The sequence below is a fragment of the Manacus candei genome, unplaced genomic scaffold (genome assembly GCF_025592945.1).
Source record: "Manacus candei isolate 608988 ecotype Guabito, Panama unplaced genomic scaffold, ASM2559294v1 h1tg000003l, whole genome shotgun sequence".
Classification (NCBI taxonomy): domain Eukaryota; kingdom Metazoa; phylum Chordata; class Aves; order Passeriformes; family Pipridae; genus Manacus; species Manacus candei.
Genome location: NW_026138051.1, coordinates 11749845 through 11768532, shown reverse-complemented (window position 1 = coordinate 11768532; position 18688 = coordinate 11749845). Strand labels below are relative to the sequence as shown.

At 45.4% G+C, this 18688-nt stretch overlaps 2 protein-coding genes across 3 annotated transcripts in view; one reads left to right on the top strand and one right to left on the bottom strand.

Annotated features, from left to right (window-relative positions):
* Positions 1–18688, top strand: part of RBMX (RNA binding motif protein X-linked) — a 159326-nt gene that overhangs the window by 99244 nt on the left and 41394 nt on the right. The window lies entirely within an intron of this gene.
* Positions 16704–18688, bottom strand: part of LOC127473211 (transmembrane 9 superfamily member 2-like) — a 29491-nt gene continuing 27506 nt past the window's right edge. For both annotated transcript variants that reach the window (XM_051792629.1, XM_051792638.1), the window contains one exon: positions 16704–17325. In XM_051792629.1, coding sequence (XP_051648589.1) covers positions 17258–17325 — 68 coding nt within the window. In that variant the 3' untranslated portion in view covers positions 16704–17257. The remainder of the gene's footprint in view (positions 17326–18688) is intronic.

The window sequence follows — 18688 nt, the reverse complement described above, 5'->3', positions numbered from 1 at the left end:
CCTCAGCAATTTGCTCTGCAAAAATGTTCTGACTTCAGCACGTTCACTGACATGCATGTTGAAGCTTTGCTTTAGTCTTCTGCGTTTCAAGGTAACTGTTATGAATTGGCAAAATGTGTGAATTTAATTAGTGTAATCTAAACAAAAGAAGTTGCTTTAATCCATATGAGACCAATATGTTGATTTGTCAATGTGAATTTAATTAGTGTCTTCGAGTCTAAACTCCAACTCCCCCTTCTTTTATCTAATTATCACATTTATAAAAAACATTATCACATATTCCTTGGCCTAACTGTTTTGCCACGCAGTCATACTGAAGTCCCAGAGTCAACATGCACTTCTAATAAGCTCAATATGTTTCAAGAGCACCGGGCTGGGCTCAATAGCATCCCATACAGCCACTGCACACTCCCTCTCGAGAGGCCGAGGACAACTCCACCAGTATTGTACCTTTTCCCCTCCTTTGCCATGCAAAGAAAGTGAGATCCTTCTGGTGTAACCATCAGTGAAATGCATCAATTATGCACCATTCTGGGGACGGCCACCACGAGGCATTTGCTTATATATGACTAATTGAGCAGAGAACAATTGCTATTCATTTCACAAGTGGTTCCCAAGGGCTGCGAGGGGACTGCAGCAATTCACTCCTCATCAAGTAAACATTCAAGTCATAAGCACGACCCAAATCTCTCCCAGGTGGTTAAAGAAGTTCTCATTTCTCCCTACAGCCCATATTTGTTAAATCCAGCAAGGCAGTTCTCAAGGCCAGTGTTTCAGCTGGAAGTGGGGTGCCCGGCCCTGGGGAGTGGGCAGCTGGAGCCAGGGTCGGCTGTGACCCCAGCAAAGCTCTCAGTGCCCAGGGATCTGCAAGGGAGCCCCAGGGCAAGGTGCTGCACCTCCACTCGGGGCAGCAGCAGGGAAGCTTTTCCATACAGAGGGGGACAATGCAGGGAGTTCCCACCTGGCCACCCTGACCCTCCAAAAGTGTTGCACCCACACTCAATTTCTCTGCATGCCAGCAGCACCAGGCTCCAAAAACTCATTTCCATCCCTTGCCAGAAGTCCCCATCCTTAAGCTTTAAAGACGAGCTGACAAACTTATATTACAGTGAGCAAAAAACGTGTAGCTGGGCAAACTCAACCTGCTGGAGCCTTGCAAGGAAAGGCTGATGGCTACACACCTGCACTAGGGCAACAAATCCACGTACCAGCTACAACAGCACTGCAGTGTGCCTTTCCCTAAAGCAAAGAAATCTGTCTGCAGGTTATTTTTCAGGGAGCTCAGCAACGTTGTTCAAGGAGGCTGTAAGTTTAGGGCCAGATACTGGAGGTTTTTTTCAAAGTTAGGCAGATTTCCTTAAATGCAACCTCTCGAAGGTCGTTCAAATGATATGTGGTCAGTGATCCCAGATCATTGTGTTCCCTTTCACATTAGAAATAAGTAAAGATCCTGAACTTCCCTCTTTTCCCCAGGATAAGCTAAAATCCAGTGGGTCAAGGTCAAAGGCTGGATTTCAAAGGAGCCCTCCACCCCAGTACAGCAGCACCCCATCCTCCAGGTCATTCTGCTGCCTGCCCTTCTTAATCAGGGCAGCAAGATACAGCACAGCAACATGCTGAGTTATTTTTCTTCTGCATATAATTATTGTATTTGTAGATAAACTGTCCTCACTTTGTCCAGTTGTAATTGTCAGGCAGTTTGACTAAGAGATACTGTGAAGGAACTTAACCACTGAGCTACTGAAGAAAATCAGAGCTTTAAAAAAGCACTGCTCAGAAACAGGCGGACAGCCCTGCTAGAAGAGCAAAATTCTTGAAATGCTCTTTACCACACTTTAAAAACTAAAACAGTGCCTGGATTGGTGCCCATCTGAGGTCCTTGGTTACCTCTGCCTGCACTACCAGCAGAGATCCCCCGGGGGTGGAGAGGAGCTGAGCTAATGGAGGGGAACTGTACACCCACCTCAGAAACCAGGTGTTGGAAGTTAGAGAAGAAAACTTGAGAAAAGTGGCCTGGGAAAGTTAATTAGGTTAAATTTCTCTGCAAGTCTTGAACCACGGAGGATTGAGGAGCTGTTGGCCTCTAGAGACCTTGCCTCATGCACATTGAATTTGGTCTCCTTGAAGCCAGCCTGGGCAATGGGATAGGGCAGAGCAGGGGATTTTTGGGAGCTCACTTACACATGTGGTACAAAGAGGAAAAGCCTAGTCTCACTTAAGGAAGCATTCCAGCAAAGCCAGATTCGACTGATAGCAGCCAAATCATTATGAAGCTTTCTGAAAAGCAAGGAAACTCCAGGACAAGGCCAGTTCTGCAAGCAGCAGAGCTGTGCAACTTTCTCCAGCAGCTGAGACCAAGTAGCCCAATATTGAGCTTGAGGAGCAGGTGCCAGAAATCATAGGAAATGGAGCTAGAAGAGATGCCCTCATCCATGTCCCCACTTCAAGACAGACTGTATAAGCCTGCATGGCTGCAAACATACCATGCTGTTCTCACATCCCACAGAGCCCCAGATGCCCTGGGCCATCACATCCCTGGTGACTCTTTGTATCTAGGAAGGGTTTCAGAGGATGAAGCCTACCCATTGCTGCTGCAGCCTAAAGCCCTGACTTCTCACCTTAGCCCTTACAGATACAGGGAACGAATTACTTGTGTTTCCTGCAGCAGTTTTGGGTATTTGACTGCCACATGTTCCCTCCTGCATGTGAGTGAGATGGGGTGGCAGGAGAGGGGGAATCTCCATCAGCAAGAGCCAATCTTTGTCGTGCAAAAAGATGAAATTCTGCTTTTTGGCAAAAGTGAATTTTCATTAATTCCCCCAGCTGGAGGTTCACCATTTTCCAGAGGAATTTGGCCATTTTCCCAGTGTGCAAAGCCTCTGTGGGTTAGCACCAGCAGGGTTTCATTTTCACAAGATCAGACTCCAAGTATGCAATACAGCCTATTGTCTAAATACAGTATGAGCACAGCTCAAGCCACCTGATCGGGGCCTGGTTTCCTGGCATTTACTTTCTCCATCTGTTGGCTTTTAGCATAAATTGAAGCATGAGTGCCTACTAATGCTAGTCTCGCATATGAACGTGCTCACGGAGCCATGATCTAACATGCAGAGCATATTGGACCCAGTTCAGTTTGTGTGAAATGCAAGGCACATCCCCAAGGCAGAACTGGAATTGCTTTGAGGGTGCGTTCTTTGCCCAGACCTCTTTCTGCTGCACATGCTGGAGAACTCTTCTTGAAGAGAGAAATGCACGTAAATGGGAGCTTCCCTCAGGCTGACTCTGATCTCCCTTCGTTTCCCATCCGACCCCCAATCACGTTCCAAATGAGCTTGGAGAAATCAAGGCCATTATGAGAGAGACACGGAGTTGTGAATGATGATCTCCCAGATTTCCTCACACGTTAATGACTTGGATGTGCGAAGACGTGACGCAGCCCCGCGCAGCAGGATGGCTCCCTGCAAAGCCACACGCCATCCTGAAGCCAGGATGGTGTTTCCAAGCTGCCCATGGCTTTTGCAGCCCTCAAGGATCCCCTCTACTCAAGGGCTGCAATAAACTGAGCTGCTGGACCAGGTTAAACAGCTACCCTGCTAAAAACGCAGTGGATGGGTACAGAAACCGAAGCTAATGTTTCACTGCCAGTCATTTTCAAAGGGCCCTCTCCAAGCATCACAGCTCAGCAATATCTTGGGAAATTGAGACTCTGGGGAGTTGGGGTTTGTTATCTGCCCTTGACCATTTCCTTCACTCTCCTGCAGGGCCCCTGACATGCCACCACACAGCCCTAGGGATTGCCACGCTCATCCCCAACCCGGGTTCCTGAAGGTCAGTTTCCCCACAACCCGGGCAAGGAGGGATCATGCCAATTAAGGAGCTTACCAAAATCAGCACCTAGACCTAACCCACGAGGCTTTTCTGGATTTGTGTGCCTGTAATTTCAATAAAGGAGCTTCTTCCATATGTGCACCTTCTCAGCATCTCGGTTTACCTTTATCTCTTTGATTCATCCTTAAAAACAGACATAAAGGTTTGCACCACATTTCATCTTCTATTTCCAAGAAGTGGCTCCAAATGACAGGGATGCACCAGCTCCCTTCTCAGGGATGGGCAGAGTGTGATTGCACTAATGGAACATATACATCCCTGTATCTGCACTGGGTAATATATCTAATACTGCTCCAAGGACAGCCTCTGGTCCCTGGCCTTTGAGCATCCAAGCAGCAGCACTGTATTCTTGATGGATCCTGTTCAGGATGTTTTGCTTTACTTTCTCCACTCCCACAAAACCATGCTATTTTCTACTTTATATTCCTTGGGAATTTCAGACAAGGTCTTAACCGCATCCTTGCGTGTAGACAGCAGACAAAACTCCCCTCTGAGCCCAAATCTCCGTTCATCTCCTTCCTCCAGTGCCACATGCACATTTTGTCCTCCCTCAGCGCTGCAAGTACTTGAAAAGCCAAGCAGGCACAAAGCCAAACGGGCAACATGGGGCTCAGCAGGAGGGCTGTGAGTAGGTCTGACATAGTCTGATGTGGTCCCAGGAGAGCTGCAGCACTCAACAGACAACAGTGACACATGGACACCGTGATGGCTGCATCCATAAACCAGCTTTGTGGCACTCCCAGGGTTGGGGCAGATGAAGGAGCTCGAAGGGAGCAAGAACACCCCCAGCTGATAACAAATATCTATCACAGACCCCTTTCCTCCCTTCCTTGCTCCTGCCCAGGTCTCTGCCCAAACCCCAAGTGTTCAGGTGTATTTTTCTAGAAGAACTTTCACACCAAAGCTGGACCCAAAGGAAAAGGCATAGATGCCCCACATATCCTGAGTCTCTGGCCCAGGCAGCTGCCTGCTCCTGCCCTCAGGACAGGGTGTCATTCCCCCAGAAAATGGTACTTGGCAGGGAATGTCCTGTTCCTCCAGGATGTGGGTCTAAACAGCAGCACAGACATCCCCGTATATAGCCCTGTGCTGTTCCCATCACACACAGCCCCTGCCCGCCCTGTGCTCACATGCTGCACCAGAGGCACAGTCAGGGGCTCGCCAGCAGCATGCCCAGGGCTCTACAGCAAGCTGGGAGAAAGTTCCACAGCATCAGGACTGTTTCACATGCCCACACAGGGTGCCTCACAGATCCCAGCCCTGCTTCCACCGGGAGCTGTGCAAACGTTCACTAAGTGATGCCACACCCACATGGGCATGGCCCCGACAAAGGTTGTGCACAGCTCGGCCAAGCATCTCTCCAACACAAAGCAAAGGGCTTTGTGACCCCCACGTGCCCAGGGCAGCTCCAGCTCCCCACAGACAACGTTCTCAGCTCTCCCCGTGGGCACAGACCACGCAGGGAAACAGTCACTGCTTTGCAATGCCAGGGGATCCACTCCACCCTGGAGAGGTTTGCAAACTGCTTTTGACCAGCCCTGAGGGCACACACCACTTCTGCCCCCTGCCAAACTCCTTTTGAGAAAAAATAAATTCACCTCTCAAAGCACCGGCAATTGCTTCGCAATGCATCTAAACCCACCATTAATGGAGCCAAATGGCCCAGCCTCCTACGTAGAAAAGTGCACAGGATATGGCAGAGGGTAGGATTCATCAGCCAAGGTAGGAAGGTAATGGCATCGTGGCTTGGGGAGTACTTACACTGCAGGGGATTTAGCTGAGTACACTGCAGTGCTCAGTGTAAGTCACATAAGCCTAATATTTCTCAGTAAATACACACTCTGCCAAAAGGAAAACATCACTGTAAAACTGGATTTGCCCCCAGCTCTGTCCTTTACTACCCCAGCAGGCAGCTTTGGCTTTTCATGGAGATCAGGCAAAGACATGTGTCCTAAAGAGGAAACCTCCCTGGCACAAAGTCTAAGTGGAATTCAGTCCAAGCTGGCCACCAGCTCAGGGTGCTGCTCTCTGCCTCCTCTATATTGCACCTGCAGCATGGGGTGCCCCTTCCCACTCCAAAGCGCTTCAGACGGGCTGTTCCACACCTGGGAGTGACTGCAGCACCTATCAGATAGAATTCCCATCCCTGTCTACCTCTGAATGTTCAGAAACAGAGCAAAGTCCATGCCCAGGTGGGGTTCTGGATGCCATGGCTGTGCCTGGGCTGGGTTCTGGATATGCCATGGCTGTCCCACTGCAGCAGTCCCATGCAAAATACACCACCAAGCTGTCACCTCTGGGAATCCCAAGTCCTGTCCCAGTCCTGGGAAAGATGTTCTGAGCTGTGGCCAAGGGCACCAGTGTTACCCTACTATGAACAGTCTCTTCAGACTACAACATAACATTTCTTTTCAGCAGAGCAGGGCTATGTCCTCCTCTAAGCGCAGGTAAATATTACATGCTTTTAAAAGATAAAGCACAGCATTCAGCCCTCAGGGTGAAGTTTTTAAAATGGTCAGTGTGATGTGTATTATAGATGTGTCATTCAATATTCAAGGCTAAGCAATGATTTTTTGGGTTCCTACCTATCAAGGTAAAACCCCCTCTCAAACAGCAGTTTTGTGGCAAGAGCATCTTTCCACTGTGGCATGGAAAGAGGCAGCTGGCAGGCCCGGGACTGAATACCTGGTGTACCTGAGAAAGTGCCTTTGCACACATAGCGTGCGGAGAACCCGAGCTCCTGGAAAAGCCTGCCTCAGTCAGACAAATCAGGCTTATAAACTCACCCCTTTTGGGGAGGAGGGAGTGCAGGGAGGGGGCTAATGGCTGCTTTATTGCATTAGTCAGTATCTTCATTAAGGCAGAGAAGAGTAACCGAGGGGAATGTGCACGTAGCGTGACTTCTTTGCTAGAACCCCACAAACCGCCAACTGGCAGCTCCCTGGCTCCCAGCCACCCAAATCCAAGAGACCATCTGGCAGCTGGTTCAGTTATCCCTCCCCAGTTAACAGATGTACACTAGATGGTGTGGGAACAGCATTTTGCAGAAGCAATTAGTTTAATCCTCAGCTAAAGAGTTTAAATTCCAAGTGATTTGGAAGAAAAAAAAAAGAAAGGGAAAAAAAAAGGCGGGGGGGAAGAAAATCCAAAAAACAAACCCAGTTGCTTCCAATTTCAGTGAGAATAACTAATGAAAAGCCAATTTGGCTGGTTTCATTGCTGATGTGTGCCCATGGGACTTGTTCTTATTCCCCCCAGCTCCATGTACTACACACCAGAAATCCTCCAGATTTATTCAGAGGCTGCAACTGCACGGCCACCACTTGCATGGCCTTGCAAGAGCTGCACCCATTGTCCCATAGACAAAATCCAACTGGGTAGAGGCTGATCTCTGAAACGCAGATCTGTCCTGACTTCAGCTCCTTGTCTGGCCTTGGGCAAATCATTTAACCTGGTTAAATCAATTTGCCCGGCACACACCTCCCTGTCTCCAGAAAATGAGGGAAATTATGTGGTCCTGCTACAGGGAGTAGTAAGGTGGAATCAATTAGGGTTTGTGAAGTACTTGGAGAGTCTTGAATGGGAGAAATCATAGAAATAGAGAACATCCTTATTAATTACACTAACTGATTAATTATTATTAAATTAGGACAATTTTGTTCTCTTGAGAGGAGAAAAATATGTTTTCCAGCCATTTCTTTTGCTCACATCCTTAAAAGAGTGACTTTACAACTGCAGAAGACTGAATGAGGAGCTTAACCCAAATAAAATAAATTGCCAGTAATTTCTGGTATCCCCTATGCCATTATTGAACAATTTGCATTTGAATTGGGGCTTTTTCCATCACAATCCAGCTTCACCTGATCCTGCTCTATAATCACCATCCCCATTTATGAAATCCCAGCATGTTGCCACAGAAATTATGTCACAAATTCATCATTATGACTTCCCCAGCAGGAGCAATTGGAGCTGAAGATTGGCTGTAAAAGTTGCCTTTTTACCAGTCCTGCTTTAAAGATATTTTAGTATTTTTTTTTAAGGTACAGAAGTGAGATTAGCAACCATGGGGAATTAGATGAGCATGTCATGAATATCCCAGGGATATAAGATTACACCCGTGAGTCAGAAGAACCATAAAATATGATCAAGGGACTTTATAGAGGATGATCTTTGAAATCAACTCCTAATCTCTGAGCAGTTTACATAAAACCAACTATTGGTTTTTTTAAAAAAAGTAATTCAAAATTCAAAAGTGAACCAGACTGATAATAGCAAGTTACAGCTATTCCTGTCAGAAAGGCTTATCTGTCAAGCCACTCCAAACACCACGGCTTACAGGTTTGCACACTCCTTTGATAACATGGTAATTAGTCAGGTACCGTGGCAAGAAACATTCAGAGAGTAAACTTTTGAGGTAAATAATTTATACTGAAATATTTTAGGCTCTTCCTGCTAGGCTACACTCCTCTCACTGACACTTGTCAAAGGCTGGCATGAGTTGTATTTCCTAATGAGAGCCACTGAAGAACTCTGACATGGGAAAATCTCAAAACAAAGACTATTTATGCTATAAGAAATGCACTTTCCCAGAAATTGTCTTATTTGCCCTCTTAATTATTGAAAACAAACAACACTGGAATAAAACCCTCTGTTTTATCGGTGCTAAAACTGAAAATTAATTCAGTGAGAAAACAGTAACACCTTACAGACAGTGCAACACCCAGTTTGGGGACCACACACTGATGTGTTTGCATGAGCTGGAGTCTTGTCTGGATCCACTCACACTTTCCTCCCTTTCTCCCAGTCACCCATCCCTCCACACAGCTGGAGCCCTCCCACTCCTCTGGGTTTTGCAGCCAAGCCTGGGTGGTTTGAGAAGTGTCTGCTCCTGTGGCAGAGGAGATCAAAGCTACCATGTGCCAGGCCCTCACAGCATCGGCTATTAACTCAAACTGCCATCAATTCTCATTTGAGCTAACACAAACTATGGCAGCTGGGAAATTACCCAGCCATAAATCACCACTGCTTGGTTGTCAACCATCAGTCCTCCCGTTGGATGCACAGATTTCTCCTCTTCTCCCCACCAGCTTTCCACCTTTTCTAAATTAAAACCGAGCAAACTAGCCAGCAGATATGTCCTGTATTTAGTTACAAGAAATCTCTTTGCAATGTTGTTGAGCAGTCTGGCAGGTTAATTAGTTCTTTGAGGTATCCTACACAGCAAGGTTTGATTAGTAAGGGAGACACCATCCATTTTTAAACCAACTAAAAACATTCAGGATGAGCAAGCAACACCAAGACTTTGCAAAAAAAAAAAACAAAAACAAACCCAACCAACCAGGGAAAAAAGGAAGACTATGACACAGGCTCAGGCCTCCCCAGGTACCCAGAAGAGCAGCACTATAAGCAGTGAGTAACCACCAGCCTTCAGGTAAATAACAGGGACTTATTAACTCCAGTAAGCCTGTTACACTGCAGTGGAGCCCTTCCACTTCCCAGCTGTGACAAGCAATAATTAATTAGTAGCAAACACTCTAATGGGTGTTTGATCCTTACTCCAGCAATTAGACACTCTCAGCCAAGACGTCTGTCCCAGTGCAGCACAACTCATTAAGGGAAAGAACGGGAGGAAACTTGGGAGCCATTCAGAGCTGGAATAAGAGGGAGGTGAAAAGGCAAAGAAGCCTGGTTCCACGCTCCCTGTGGCAAGATCTCAAGGAGCTGGGTAAGTGGATCAGCACTGACGTGTGATTTTTGTACACAGGGAGCTTGTTTCTGAAGCCTGGACACCTCTAGTCAGGCTGGTTTGGGGCTGAGTCACAAATTTGGGAGGTAAAAGACATCTTCCTCCCTACATCACCCAACACAACACTGTCCTACAGGGTCTGCAGGAGTTCTCTGTGCCCACAGCCCTTTCACAAAGTCCAGCCCCAAACACAATACAGACGTGTCTTCCCCAGACATAGCACAGGCCACAAGGTGACAGGAGAGAAGATAAACAGAACACATGCCCCAGTAGCCTCTCCTGGGCAATCCCAGCCTGGCACCAAGTGCAACATCCAGCCACCTCTGAGGGGCAAACACTGCAGCCATGGGACAGGTGCCATCCTCCTGGTTTTATACCCAAGGCACCCAAACAGAAAAACCCAGCTGATGAGGGACACTGACAGGGTTTCATTCCTTGCTTTAAATTTCCCTATTTGAACACTTCACCATGAAATCATTTGGTCTCTGTTAAGCACAGGAGAAGTTGTTACCCCACTTCAGGGTCCTGCAGCACCAGGGTCTTGCTGTTTTCCAGACAGCATATATTTGCCAGCTCCTTTGGAGGGACCCAGTCTGTAACAGCTTGCTGTGACAGTGACATCACAGCCTATGGAACACCCAGTTGGGACACACCACAGCACAGCTACTGTCCTGTCCAGAGACACTCCATGCTCCAAGGGAGCCTCAGAAACCAGCTCCCACCTCCCAGATGATCACATAGCCCACTTCTGCCCAGAAAACCTCTACCCCAAGGCAATATCACTTACTGCAATATCAATTACTGCCACAAACACTCCTTCCCCCCCATCCCTCAGAGAGGGGAAGTTCAATAACTGTGGTTTGTTTAACTCACTTGTTCGGCAGTTTGGGATCGAGGACCAGCAGAAGCTCCAGCCAACAGCCCAGTACACACAGCCTTCCCCAACGCCCCTCCTCACCACACCTGAAAGCCCTAACAACCCTGGAAAGTTAAAGGGTCTTATGGGCTTTGCTGCTTAATGCCCCTCCTCACCACACCTGAAAGCCCTAACGACCCTGGAAAGTTAAAGGGTCTTATGGGCTGTGCTGCTTAACCACCCTCAGCTGCACAATCACCACCAGTTCCCCCAGTTCTCTGCTTTCCCACTCGGAGGCTGGAGCAGTACAGCTCCCCCAGCCTGCCCTGCACAAGGCTGCCCACACAGCCCCCTGAGACACGTGCTAGACCATTTTACCTGCTTTTACTCTACCTCTGCTTCAGCTTCCCTAATTCCCACAAGACTCCCCACAGCACAAGCTCACCCTGTAGCACACAGAGGATGACAGGCAGCTGTTTCAGATAAAGCATCTGCCTTCTTTCCCCCTCCTTCTTAACCAAAGCTTCCTCGATGATGCAGCCTCCAAAGGAGGTGTTTGGAGAGACAGGAGAAAGCTGGAAGCCAGCTGAGGCTGTGTGGACCCTGAGGACTCACAGTCAGATGTGTGACCCCACTTCCCATCTGCACTGCTCCCAGAGGGATGCCTGGCCACATGTAGCCATTTCACCCTGCTTGAACATCCCAGGACCCTTGCAATGCTAACAGTAGTTCTCTTTCTGCTCACAGACCACTGCCACTGAGAAACCCAGAGGGTCTCTCCTGCTGCTGCCTGGAAGCATCAGAAAACATCTACTTGCCGCACCTCACAAGTTCATGGCAAATAGAAGGCAGACCAAGAAACAGTAGCTATAGCAGGCAAATGGAGATCATCCTGAGACACCCAGGGCCAGCAACTGCAGGAAATTTGCTGGGAAAAGTACCCCATGCTAACCTGCAGGGAAAACCACATATTGGCCCCTTCCAATCTGATGGCTTGTCTCCTAATCTGGATTAAGTTCAACCTCGAGAGCACGTCCAGGCTGTACAAAGTGAGCACCTGTGAATGTAAAGGCATGAGCAGCATCTGCTGGATGAGCCGAGCCAAGTGCAGCTGCAGCTTCTGCAGAGTTTGGGAAAACCATTCTCTCTGCTGGTCACAGCACCTCCGAGGTGACAGTGTTTCCCTGCAAACCATTATAAAATACCCAGATATCACTCAGATCAGTATTGCAGAAAACCCATGAGGCAGGGCTGTGGCAGTCACAGGGATTTCAGGTCAGCAATGGGAAAAGCTTTCCAGGCAGAGAGTGTCTTACTGAGTAAATTTAAGACAACCAGGACACCCAGCTCTGAGCTGTCCTCCCCAGCTCCCTTCTGCTGACCAGGCTCTGGCCATGATGCCCCAATGCTCCCACCTGCTGGGGTTTTTGTGAGCCACCAAGCTCCAGCTTTCCCTGCACAGCCATTCCTGTTCCCTTTCTAAAAAGTGAGGTTTCTTTACTGTATATCTTTTTACTTGCAGTTCACCGTCCTTTGGGATGAGTGTTTTTGAGGTGCTGACATCTCACTGAGAGCTCCAATGCAGTCCAGGAGCATCAGCTCTCAATCCACTCCCCAGCTGTGCTCCTGGGATTTCCTGTATTGCCCTTCTCCAGGAGAAGTTTCAGCCTCATGGAGAGCTCAGTTGCATATGTTTCTTCTCTAAATAGAGGGAGATAAGCAACCCCTGAACATACAAATGTAATTCTCATCCTGTGGAGTCCAAAGGACTTCTGCCAGGGCTCCCAGGACTTTTCATCTACTGCAGAGATTGTCAAGGAGCAGCACAGGAGGGAAACAAAACCAGGAAATATGGGAGGCACATGTGCATGTCTGATTAACTCGACGTTTTATGATTAACAAAGCAGCTCAAGGGCCCTGTTCTCTCTGTCCCTGTAATAAATCTCCCAGTTTTACTGTTTTATGATGTCAGACATCTAAGAGCTTTCCCCAAGTTGCAAATACAACGTAAATTACCTTGGGTAAATTCTGCAGACGCTAATGTTATCTATAAAAACCCTGGCACTAATAACTTCACAGAAAGTCTGAGGGCTCCCAGTTTGTATGAGCAAAGTTAATTAGTGTGTGCAGGCTGTAACTCAGAGGCACCGAGATTAGGAGGATGAAGTGCCAAACTGTGAACTCCTGAACCACAGCTACTTTGGATGCCAAAATAGATGGCGACCCTGACCTGAAGTTTTGGGTACAGGCTTGCAGCATCTCTCAACAGAACATGAAAGAAATCCATCCTGCTTTTATCCCAGCAAAGTCAAAGACATCCCACCCGGGTGCAAAGAAGCCATACTAAGAAGGATGAACCATGTCTCCAGGAGAGTTGCATTGCTGCTTATTATCTTAGGGAAAGCCTAGGCTGTTGTTAAGCCCTTTCCCACCCAGTCTTTGCCATAAAACTGACTGTCCTCCACAACTAAATCACACCGTGGGCAAATCGTGACTTTGGCCTTAATGAAGAGGCTAAAACAGTTTGATTGCTTCTCATGTACACGGTCCCTCAGACACCTGCAGCAAGGGCTGTGCCCCCCAGGATCTGTTCTGGGCTCAGTTCCTGCAGCAGTGCACTGGAGAGCTCTGGGAAATGAGGTCAGACCCTCTTTTTCACATGTTTTTGGCAAAAGGAGCTCTCCTCAGGGCAAAGTGGTGTCCCCAGGCATGAAAGAGAAAGGGAAAATGGAGGCCACAGAACTCAAAGCCACCCACACTGCCCAAAACATATTTTCTAAAAATAATGATTAGTGGTCAGATCATATTTAATAAAAAAATAGGAATATTGAAATCACTCAGCTCCACGACATGAGTTTAGCAGACACTGTTTTTAAGATTTAAATCTAAGTTTAGTTGAATTAAAGTTACAGTTGCAGTTGAAGAGCACAGCAGCTTCATCTCTCCATTCTTAAGCCTAGAAGCAGCAGGAGTTGTTCTGTAGAAATGCAGTGATTTCAGTCCTGTTTGCAAGTAAAAATGTAAAGTGATATCACAGTCATCAGAGAAACAGCAACACCCCCATACTGAACTTTAATGCCATATTAATTGGTTTTGGTGATACAGCTCATGGGAATGGGACTGGACAGCGGGACGTCTGGTGGAAGACTACAGAGGACACCACACATCCAAGAATCACCCTTTTCTTATGGCTTGTGACTGACATGAGAAAACTTTTCCCATTCACTTCAGCAGTCACAGACCTTGCTCCCAAATCTTACAATGCAAAACACTTAACATTCTTTTTTTTTTTTTATTTAAATTCATGTGTGATTTTCACTGCTGGATCTTCAGGTGGTGATTGTTGTTCAAGATCTCACAGGTCCCAGAAGCAATCCCACGTCTACACCAGCATTTAACTGCATCTGAATTTGATTTAGATTTCCTCTCTCCCCGTCCCTTGCAACAGATCTCTGTAAAGAGTCAAGCTATCAGCATAACTTAATTAGGAGACAGATTTTAAATGTGAACTGGGAATGTGTTACCAAACGCAAAAGCACAACTGGTGCAAGGAACATCAAGCAAGCCACTGCAGACGAGTTTATTGCTGTTCATCAAACATCCCTCCATCACAGCTTGTCAGGAATGTGCCACGTGTTCCCAGCTCCCGCAGAGCAGCACCATTCCCAGTCCTCCAGGAGGTTCCCACAGGTGTGGGCGTGGATCCCACACACACACTGCACCTCCTCGCTGCACATCTCCATGTTCTTGGCACTTCCACTCGGGAATGACGATGAGGCTCTATCTGTTCAACACTGATCAAGCAAGTGGAATGAAATGTAAAACATCAGCACAGAAATCCCTCCTGCCTTTGAGGTTCTGTTGTAACTTGTCAAGTTTCACTTAAAATATGACAAACGTGACATTCTACAAAGTCTGCTGGATTTGGGTGGTTATTTCCAGAGAGTCTCACACGGGAGATGTTTTACCTCATCTATTACTGGAAGCATCACAAAAATGCAATGTAGATGTCTATACACACACTTCAGAAAAGGTGAAACTTAGCCCAATTTTTTTCTTTTTTAGAGGGAGAAGGAAGGCTCAAGTATCTGCAACAAGTATCTTTACTAAGCCTGTTCTCACGAGAGTAGATAAATAATGGTTATTTCCATGTGACAACTATTATTCATAAATTAATATAAAACAGATTAGGTACCAAGGCACCACTTACTGATAATCCATGTATTTAGAACATTCATGTCCCCATAATGACCATTTCATCTTCAAAACCCATCACTCTCAACAGAGTGGACAAGACCTTTACTTATAGTTAAAAACCTCCCAAAGGTGCTGAGAATGCTCATCCTGTGCTCAATAAAACTAAAATTAAGAAGTTTGTCTACTACATGCTGGCTAGGGTTTACACCACCTTTCAACTGGTAAGTGCTCAGAATCATCTGTATTTAACTTACAGCCTAGGGGGTTTCTCTATTACTACCAAGCCAAAAGACAGTTGGCAGGTTTTCCTTGGTCAAAAAAAGATATCAGAAAACAAGGTTAAAACAATGAATTATGCCAGGTTTACACAAATGGGGCCTATTACACACACACACAAAAGTTCTCTGCTAAAAGCTTGACAACCAAATTTTACTTCATGGCTTTGACTCTGGACTACTAGCAAGCTTCAGAAACCTCTTAAACCCACTTTCTACTTTTTAGCTCACTAGCAGTAACAGTAAAAGCACCATAAATACAATTTTACAACCCATTTTACTTTGCCTCTTGTGAAATGCATATTTATTAATCCGGCAAAATATCCTGCTGGGAGTTTATGGCAACTGTAGCTCCAATTCTCTCATGAATTCATTTCCCTTTGAACATGAAAAATTAAAAAGCAGCTTCATGTAACAATTTATTTTTTTAAGTATTCAATAAAATCTCCCCAAACTTTAAATATAAGATTTATAAGGAAGGACCTTTATAAACACAGCAGCACCAATTTCAAGAGCATGAAACCTCTAATAGAGTGACTGGTGCTCTTAAACCAGCTCATAACCAACCGCAAGCTGATTTCTCTAATGGCAACTCTGTTGTTTCCCACCTCTGGGAGAACAGAAGGGAAATGGAGATTCTGTTGGTAGGAGGGGAAAATATTTGCAAGGTCAAGCTGCCATCAAGAGCACACCTGAACCTCACTGGAAACTACTGTACCAGCTCCTCCTGGTACACCAATGCTTGGTTCTCTTTTATTAAATTGCCTAAAGCCTCACTTTTATGCCACAGGCACTGCTCAAAAGATGTGGCTTGGTACTCATCCCAGCTTAGGTGATCTGTCCCAACAGTTCAGTAACCTGGAAGGAATACCTACACAGAGGGGAGACCTGAAGTCCTCATACCAAAGATTACATTTTGGAAAGGGTATTAAACATTTAACTACAATTACCTGGTATTTATATGACTATGAAGAGATACAGAGTCATTCTGGGTCCTGTTAAATTGTAGGCTTAGATGGTGCAAAGCAGCTTCCAGCAATGAATGTTTCCATATGCCAGTTAATAAGCTTCAAGTCTCTCACCCATTAATCCGAGTGAACATCCCCCTACTCATCTCCAACGGCATCCGTGACACAGCCATTGGAATTATGTGTCTGCAGTGACTCTCTGCTCAGCTTCAAGTGCAATTCGAGATTTTGGGGAGCCTCTTTAAAGCCTTGACATTCCTGAGAGAAGAATCCCTGCAATTCTAAAGCTGAAGAGGCTATTAAGATACTCCGTCTCATGTAATCCAGCACTTAAGCACAAGCTCTGCAGAGCAGGAAAAAGGCTTCACCTTTATGAAACACCCATTCCCCAAACCCATTAGATTCACAGCTAAACTTCCCAACAAGTTGCATCAATCTTCACAGGATGAAGAACAAGGAGATGGATGTTGCAGAGGGCTAAAAGAAAGAAAAAGGGTTTGATTTTTGACAGAAAATGATGGTTTGTCCAGCAAAAAATATTTTGGGGAAAGTAGAGTAACCACAGAGCTGAGTAAGTTCAGAGGCCCCTGCCCATCCTCCAGCCATGGATTCAAGTGACCCACCAGTCCTGCTTGCACAGACAATCTGCAGCCAAAACCATGGTCAAACTGCTTATAAACAATACACATCTCAAAAAGTATCAACTGGTCAAACTAATGTGATCTGTGTCCAAGAAGTGAAGGTCTAATTAACAAGAAAGGAAACAAGTCAGACAGAGTTGTGCAGTTTTATTTGAACAAAAACCAGTGTCGATATTTTTAATAAAGTCTACCTTAAACTAAATGCATGTACATTTGTAAGAAGATACCTAGTTGTAAAGAAGGTGCAGGATAATATGTACAATCATAGTTAAGTTAAAAAAATTCACATTTTATATAGATTTACTTGACAGTCCTATGCTTTAATGGTATATAAATGGTAACCAAAAGAGGTAACAAAACCCCCCCCCAAATCACAAGAAAATTCAGCTGGAGGACTGCACACATTTTTCAAATAAACCAGTTCACAGAATTTTTATTTGTCCTAAATCAAATTCTGGATATAATTTCTGAATTATTACAATGAACATGTTCAATGAGTATACCAACATTTTTGTTTTTATCAAAATGGCAATGGTGCCATTTCCTTCCATTAAAATCCGTATTTTATGCTGTAGTCTGGTCTTCAGCTTTTACAAATTAGAATAATTACACAGGATGGTTTTCAATACATGGTAAAAATTATCAAACAGCAAGGGAGATATGTTCAAAAGACACTTTGAAGCTTTTCAGTCCACTTTCACAACACTGTAAATCTTACTTACAAACCAGAAGCAGGCAAAAAATCCAATAGTCCCTAAAATGAAAGTGAAAAAGGTTAGTTTATTTTACAGTTTGTTCTGAGAGAGAAATCTAACAAGTACTTCCCAGCAGGACAGAATATAACATTGTAATCCAGCTAACTACCCAGAATAACAGCACTTCTTAAATTTAACAACACACATTCATCCCCCTAAGTTATTTATTTAAAGCAAAGATGACTTTTAGGACCAGGCTGCTGGCATCCATTTAAACCACTAAACGTGATGCCACCACCACCAGCAGACACACAGGCACCTGTTAAGACACTGACTTTTACACACAGTCAGCCCCTACCTGGGTTTTTGAGTCTATGACACTTCACTGCCACCCGTGAATTATGACACGTAACAAAGCCTTGGAAAAATTCACCTGGCCCAGTTTTATATTCATCGTGCTCTATTTATACTCAAGAACAGGGAACTTCTTCCTCTGTATATACTGTTACCTCCTTTTGCTAAAACAATGCTCTGAGTGCCACAGCAGTTGGGAGCAAGCAGCAAGTGAGACTAACAGGGACAAACCAAAACACTGTGTGAGATTAGTACAGACCAATTTTCTATCTTTAACTAATGAACAAGCCTGTGGTTTTCACCTACAGTCATTATTACGGAGTAAGTGCAAGAACATCATCCATCACATTTATTTTTAAATTACTTTAAGAACTTCATATGCAAGGAGACAGAGACCCAGTCACTTTATTTAGTCTTCAGCCTCTAAGGAAAGTGATGCACTGTTCCTCACACCTTTACCTAGGGGTCAACTGCCACAGAGATGGCAAGCCTTAACAGCTAGAAAAAATGAAGGTCTGACTTCCAGGTGAATTCTCTCTCAAGGACAGAGCCACATGCCAGCCCTGTGATAGCCCTTACCAGCTACACTGCAGCCAAGATCACACACTCAGCTCCTCCAGTTTTACATTCACCCTTTTCTGTCTGTTCCAGGTTTTTTTTCACCATTTAATTGTGACTGATTCACTAACTAGATGGGTTTTTATTAAGTATTTGTGGTTTTTTACATCAGTTGCATTTCTTTCAGACCACATCCACACATTTCCCAAGTGAGAAACCCATCTTGAGAAGCTTATTATCTACATGCCAATTCTTACATTCTTCGTGCTACCATGTATATTTGCAGTTAAAGGCTTTTTGACAGCCTACTATTATATAGCACAGATTACCCTTTCTCTCCAAGTTTGCAGTTATCATCCTCTGAAACAGTAAGAGATAACAGATTTATGGCTGTTGATAGGAGATCAGACACCAACCACAAAAGGAATATAATTCCTTTGTAGGCTTGACATCAGTAAGTCTTTGCAGTTCATGGTCAATTCTCACTCCTTCCTACTGTGTCAAATACTC